The sequence below is a fragment of the Opisthorchis viverrini genome (assembly GCF_000715545.1).
Source record: "Opisthorchis viverrini unplaced genomic scaffold opera_v5_255, whole genome shotgun sequence".
Classification (NCBI taxonomy): Eukaryota; Metazoa; Platyhelminthes; class Trematoda; order Opisthorchiida; family Opisthorchiidae; genus Opisthorchis; species Opisthorchis viverrini.
In genome coordinates, this window is record NW_008751911.1 from 66,453 (window position 1) to 73,839 (window position 7,387).

The 7,387-nt window shown below is 44.5% G+C and overlaps 1 protein-coding gene across 1 annotated transcript in view; it reads right to left on the reverse strand.

Annotated features, from left to right (window-relative positions):
* The window catches only part of T265_09079 (hypothetical protein), a gene marked incomplete at both ends in the record, with an annotated part of 45,969 nt that extends 42,704 nt beyond the window's left edge, over positions 1 to 3,265 (reverse strand). Inside the window, one exon of the mRNA XM_009175064.1 lies at positions 2,953 to 3,265. Within this exon, the coding sequence (XP_009173328.1) occupies positions 2,953 to 3,265 (313 nt within the window). The remainder of the gene's footprint in view (positions 1 to 2,952) is intronic.
* Positions 3,266 to 7,387: the final 4,122 nt, after the last annotated feature.

Sequence of the window (7,387 nt, forward strand, 5' to 3'; positions counted from 1 at the left end):
GGCAAAAGCCTCGATCCTGTGTATCAATCCGTGAATCCGTGAATCCGTGACATATACAATAGTGCTACAGACGCAAATATAGTGTGTGTCCAATGAAAATTATTTCCGGGTTCACTGATGGTACGGATTGGATTAGAAACCTTGGAATTCAATCTTACCCAAATTGCTGATCGCTAGTGAATGAGGTTAGAAGCTGGAAGCAGAGAGTTAATGGAAGCTTAAAGACGGCAAAAAGACCCTCCGCGCTCTATGGCTGAAATATTGGATCCACGGATCAACAGACTGATACTCACAATGGCGGCTTTCGTCCAATTTTCCGGGTGGGGGTTGTCCCTTTCATTCAGAGTCTTCAGATCACGTGATTAATGCAGTCGAAAAACGACGTAAAAGTGCTGGCGATTTTCCCAGCACACAGCGATAATCTTGTTGGCAGAACGACTCGCATAAAAAGGCATTTGAATTAACCATGAACTGAGATCTTGAGGCAGCGTGAACAAACGTCGGAGGGCAGTTATTCTACGCACCAAATACCCGGGATGTCAAAAATTGTTTCTGACAAATTAGTACACTCCTGACGTGAAGTTCGACTCTCTGCGGCCTCGTCGTGTTTTTTAGGTCGAATTTGAAAACCCTGTCCGACTAACCTGAATCATTTAAGTTTTCAACTAGTAGGCCACCTCGCGGGCGACCATTCCCTATGGGGAGGAGCACAAGCCCCTCGAGACTCCCCTCCTTATCAATGGATTTGAGCCTGGTAACTATCTTCGTGACAGCCGTCTGACGCCCTCAATGAGGGTAAAGCGATTGTTGCGCCCTGCGTATACAGCTTGGTTTTTGCACTGAAGTAGTAGCTTTCCACAGGCTCCATGGAATGTCTGGAAGTCCAAGTGACTTGTATGGTAAATGGTACAACGAATCATCCATATGACGACTTCTGCCTTCAGAGCCGGTTTTTCATGGTTGATTAGGGATATATTTGACGGATCCAGATAAAGAATCTTTTTGGTAACTGCTTGCAATATCTTCTGGTCCATCCTCAATATGCATGACACAGAAGCTTCGAGACTTTCATTACAGTTTTACTCTGGAGGGCGTAAGATGGCTAGCTACAGCTCCACCGTACTTTATGTATTAGGTTTCGGAAGGGCAGCACCAAGTCCTAGCCAGAACTTTGGGTTAGTTGTTTGTTCACTGCACTCGGATAGCTAATGCTCCCCTGTGGCAAGGTTACAGGTAGGTTAATTAATCAGCACCGCGCTGTGTTCGGGTTTTTCAATTAGGAAGATTCCAGAATGGAGTTGATCGTCAGTGATGATGATGCTGGTTGTGAACGGGAACGGGCCCTCACAAACATGGCGCACCTGGCTCCCGTGGTGCTAAACTAGTGAGAAACTTCGTCATTATCACATCGGTGAGAAAGATCGGCGTCCACGATACCACAAGCGACCTGTTGGACCCAGCACCAAGCGGAGTGTCACCTCACTGACTGCAGGCTCGGCGGTTAACGCTAGGTCCAGGGGCGAGAGTTGCTGACTAGCGTGAAGCCATGTTAATTTTCAGCGGATTGAACATCACACGATTGGTTGTTAATCTGTTCGCCGAGCTTGGCAACTGGGCTACAAACGTTTCGTCACCAAATGAGGAGATATCATCGGTGCGCATTTATGTAATGTCTCCTAGTTTGGCAACGGAACGTTTGCAAGTCAACTGCCAAGCACGGCGAACAGATCAACAACCAATAAACTTCCCAGAGCTACTGATAGTTCAACACATTAGCAATGTCATATGATGGTTTCGCCTCTGAGGCTCAACTCTTTTTTCTGCAGAGTGTTTGTGGGTTAAATGAAAAAAATCACGTAAAAAGGTTGTATTTTGTTACGTTGGTGCTCAGACCAAACATAACCCTTATCTGCTGACATTTTCTGCGATTTGGTTTAATTTCTCTCTTTTCTAAATTTTTGGCACGTATTTAACTTCGAGATTACTGTTCCATGACTTTGGGGCCCACTAACCACACAATTCTCTTGGCTGCAGAGCCTTTGGGAGTGGAGTAAGACATTTTGCGTTAGAATGTCGCATTTTTTTTGCATATGAACGCAAGCCAAAAACAATTCCAGACTACGTTCATATTTTCGCAGCTTGCCAAATTTCATTATCCACTGAAGCAATCATACCTCTGGCGGAAAGCCTGGTGGAATAATTTCCCAGCTTCGCCTTGTTATGTTCCCTACTAATCAGTCAATCAACCTTGTCAGTAACACACGAAATTGAGGAGACAAAAGCCTTGAGGAAATTATACTGCAGCAACTAAACAGCCAATATCGAGATTCGAAGAATGAAGAATGGAATGGAACAAAACAGTCTAATGAAAGGCTGAAATAGAGAGAGAGAAATGTTGAGCAATATGTTCGTTATGAGTGCCTCCTGACACCTCCCCTTTGAAGTCATTGTTCGTACGACTGGAGTTGTGGGTTCAGGCGCATTCGTATGACAAGCTTTCTGATCCGACCGGTCCATCTTCTGGGTGTACAACTTTTGGAAATTTCTGGTTCATTCATCGGCGCTGGAGATTTTGGCTTTTGAGCTAACTCAAATGTGTCGAAAAGTCTCCAGTGGAAGAACAGGGTCGAGTGTAAGTGCCGCTGGAAGATAGGAAGCACGTAGCTGATTGGCTTGACGGACACAGATAGAGGAGCCTACATCTACCTCATAGACAACTCTTCCAGGACGGCGCACAAATATGCCTTGTGTCCACTTTTCCGCGCCAACACGATAGTCTTTCGCTAGCACAGATTGGCCGGGTATAAAAGTGTTCTTTGTAGCACCGTGATGTCGGTTGAATCGAACTTCCATATTTATGTTTCTACCGGTTGGCGAAGGTGGTGTTGGACGGATGACGTCAACGGGTAAGCGGACCTTCCGGTTCATAAAATACCTCCGCCAAGGACTTACCATGTGGAGCGTTAACATTTGGCGTCGCCCTGTAACTCAGTAGAAATGTCTTGATGATTTCCGGGGTGGTTCTCTCCCCTTTGAGTTTTTGGAGTGCGCGTTTGAATGTGTCCACAAGTTTTTCCACTTGGCCATTTGATTGTGGATGAAATGGTGGTGATCGCACGTGTTTTATGGCATTTTCTTGACAGAAATCGGAAAATTTAGCGGAAGTGAATGCACCGCCGTTGTCGGAAACAATGATATTTGGAACTTCGAAGTGGCTAAACACATGTAAATTTGAAATGGTAGCCTCAGCAGTAATATGGTTCATGCTAAACACTTCGGTTCACTTCCTATAAGCATCTACTAGGATAAGATATTGTTGGCCGTTGATTGGTCCCGCAAAATCAACATGAATTCGTGACCATGGAGTTTCTGGGACAGGCCATGAACATAATTCCGTTTTTCGAGGGGAGTTCGCAGATAGTTGGCATTTGGAGCATTTGCGTACAAGTTCTTCTAACTGCTTATCCATGCTCGGCCAGTAGACATAGCTACGTGTTAGCGCCTTCATGCGGTTGATACCGGGATGTCCAAAATGAAATTGTTTGAGGACATCACTCCGTAATTCCGGGGGCACAATTACTCGTTCTGTGAAAAGTAAACAACCATCAACCTCGGAAAGTGAGGATCGATGTTGGTAGGACGGTTGAAGTTGTTTATCGAAACATAATGCAGGCCATTGCGTGCGGTGAAAATGGAGTACATTTTGAAGTGACGGATCACGAGCAGTGGTGTCGCGAACCATGGCGGAAGTAACTGGGAGTGCACGAATTGTAGTAGCAAGCACCGCGTTAACTTTTGGTTCCACCGTTATCTGGGCAACAACAGCATCCTCGGGTTGTTGACGTTGAGAATCCATGAGTCTTGATAATGCATCAGCTTGGCCAATAGCATCAGTAGACCGGTACTTGATGGAGAAGTCATAGTCCAAAAGCGTTGTAGCCCAATGTTGCAAACGGTTGGCTGTGTAAACAGGGATGCCTTTCTTGGATCCGAAAACGGCGAGAAGGGCGTATGGTCAGTGATGAGCGTGAAATGACGTCCATAGAGCATTTTGTGGGACTTCTTGATGGCGAAGATTATTGCTAAAGCTTCTTTTTCAATTTGACCATAATTGCGCTCGGTAACTGTTAGGGATCCAGCTGCGTGGGCAATTGTTTTTTCGTTTTTGTCGGGGAAAACGTGAGAGATGACAACTCTAATACCATAGTTGCATGCGTCTGAAACAACAGTAGTGTCCAGGGTTGGATTGTAATGTGAGAGTAGTAGATCAGAGCTGAGAAATGACTTTACTTTGCCAAAAGCGGACTGGCACTGATGTGACCAGTTCCAAGGTACATCCTTTTTTAGAAGATGATTAAGTAGTTCACGGACACGGTGCATGTCTGGCAAAAATGAACTGTAATGGCTTACTAAACCGAGAAAGGAGCGCAAGGTTGCTAAATTCGTCGGTGCTGACATTTGTTGTATGGCAGAAATATTTTCTGGGTCTGGATGACGACCATGTTCGTCAAAAATAAATGCAAGATATTTGATAGAAGTGAGAAAAAATGTGCACTTCTCTGCACGTAGACGAAAACCATATTGTTGAATCCATTCGAGTACGCAATGCAAACGATGCAGAGGTTCTTCTTGACTAGAACCTGTAAGAATGATGTCATCCAAATAAGCAGCAACTCCCGATAGACTGTTTAGCATGGCATCCATTGTTCGTTGAAATATTGCCGGTGCATATTTTACCCCAAATGGCAAACGGTTAAATTGAAACAAACCGCGATGTGTATTAATTGTCAGAAGTTCTTTGGAGTCATCAGAGACTTCTATCTGAAGGTAAGCATCAGCAAGATCCAGTTTTGCGAAACATCTTCCACCTTTGAGCTTGGTGAACAAATCTTCTGATACCAGCAATGTATATTGGTGAGAGCCTGACATGGCGTTTAATCCAGTGGAATAATCAGCACATACGCGCACCTTGCCATTTGCTTTTTTGGTGACAAAAATGGAAGCTGCCAATGATGAATGGTTTACTGGCTGAATAACTCCGGATTGCTGGAGACGAACAAGTTCATTATCCACAGTTGCGAGAGCGGCAAATGGCACGGGACGCTTCGGTCTGAAAATTGGTGTGGAAGCAGGTTGGAGTTTGAGGCTTGCCTTGGTTTTGGTACAGCATCCAAGGCCACTTTGGAAGACATCGTTGAATTTTGTCTTCAGTGTGTTAGTAAAGTGTTCTGCAATGTTTGAGGAGGATGAAAATTTCAGAGTACTGCACACAGATGATAAAGGTACACGGAAAAGGTCAAGTTTCCTGATCCAATCGAGTCCGAGTACGTTTAATTTCGAACGATCGGTGAGATGGCACGTTCCTGAGAAGTGCACATTGTTGAATAACACATCACAAGACAACTTGCCTGTTAGTTTTAAAGTGCTGCCAGAAGGGCTTTTGGCCCGATGGTTCGTGGAAGATAAAACAGGTTTCCCAATTGATTCCCAAACTGAACGTGATATCAATGTAATATCCGAAGCTTTGTCAAGCTGCAAACGGATCGGGAAATTGTTGATGGAAACTGTTATGCATTTCCTGTGGGATTCAAATTCAACCTGAAACGTAGCAAACAGATAATTGGATTGTATTCGTTGTTTGTACGTCCGCCACATGACCAACGTGATGTTGGTGGCTTTTTTCCAGGAGTGACAGCGGTTTGCTTCAATGTCATGACGCTGCTGGAAATAGGCGATCGCGACTTTTGCTGTACCATTGCGGTATCATGTTTGAGATTGCGCAAGCGCTGGCATTCTGTGGCGAGGTCTTTCACAGTAATGTCTTTTTTGTGCTCAAGTTTGGACAGCAATCGCGTGCGAATATCTGATTCCTGAGAAGCTTGAAGTTGAGCGACAAAAATGAGGCATTTGAACTGAACTTCTGTAAGCGGTTGCAATTGGAATTTTTCACATTCGCGATTAACGATGCCGGCAAAAGTAACGTAATCGTCGGCATTATGCTTGGCCAACTTGAGACAGTTGTATCGGACATTAAAATGTGAATGTTGGTCACCAAAAATTGCGCGAAGTTGTTCCACCGTCTGCGCAAAAGTCAAGTCTTTTATGTGTTGTGGAATGATAAAGTTGGTGAACCGGTCGTGTTCGAGGGTTCCAAGTTTCCGTACCAAGAGACGGGATTTCTACGCATCATCTTTGCCGGTGAGCTCATTCAAGAATGTGTCCTCCCAACGGCTGTGCCACGAATAAAAGGTGAGACCAGATGCTGGCTTATAGTGAAATTCAGTTATAGTTGCAGCAATGGAATCCGCAAAGGATAGTGAGCTACCACTTTGAGATGAAACTGAAGTTTAGAGATTGATGACTTGAGTTAGAGACCGGATAAGTCGCAATTGCAATTGTCTTAAATTGCGCTTGTTGTTGTTGAAGGATTTATTTCAAATCATCAGCTGAAATTGACATTATTGGGTTCGTGAAGTGTTCCCGTAGCCAGTGTTATGTTCTCAACCAATCAGTCAGTCAACCTTGTCAGTTACACACGAAATTGAGAAGACAAAAAGCCTTGAGGAAATTATACTGCGGCAACTGAACAGCCAATATCGAGATTCGAAGAATCAAGGATGGAACGGAAGGCTGAAATAGAGAGGGAAATGTTGAGCAATATGTTCGTTATGAGTGCCTCCTAAAACGCTTGGACCCCGAAGGCCCTACTTGAGGCTCTAAAGTTTGGACTGGCACTCTGCACTCATTTGTCAGACTGCTTTAGTTCAGCGTGGGCAGAGGATAGCTTTTGAAGAAGTCATTCCATTGTGCGAATGCTGAGTGCCGTGAATTTGGAAGACGCTTAATACACTTTTCATAATAAATCGAAGGCTGTAACCTGTTTAGCATTCTCGGCTTATGGGAAGGCGTTCACCGAATACATGAGGGATAACTATGTGATATTTGCGTGTTCAGCCGAAACTCCAACCTTGCGAGTGGGTGAATTACCAATGCAGCAGGTATCCTGCAAGACCAACTGAAAGTCGAGAAATCCGAAGTAGCTAGTGAGCTAAGTGTATTTGTCATTGACAAATATTACGCGAAGCACTGGTTGTTTGATGTGGTGTGGTCTACGTTGGAGGGGGAATCATCTTGCTGTCACCTCTTATTGTCTTGAGCACAACCATAAGGTTTCTAAATTTTTGTACAGCCGGCTTTCAGAAAATCGACGGCTAACGATGGAGCGGGCGGGTACTTGCAGGGCTGTGCTGAAGAATGAAACGTTGTCAGGTGAAATGCGGCAGTTTGTGACCGATTAATTTGAAAAAATACTGACCACTAAAAACATAAAACTTTCACTCGGAGTGTCAACCAGCTCTGTTGAGTAGGTATAGCATAGTTGTTTTTT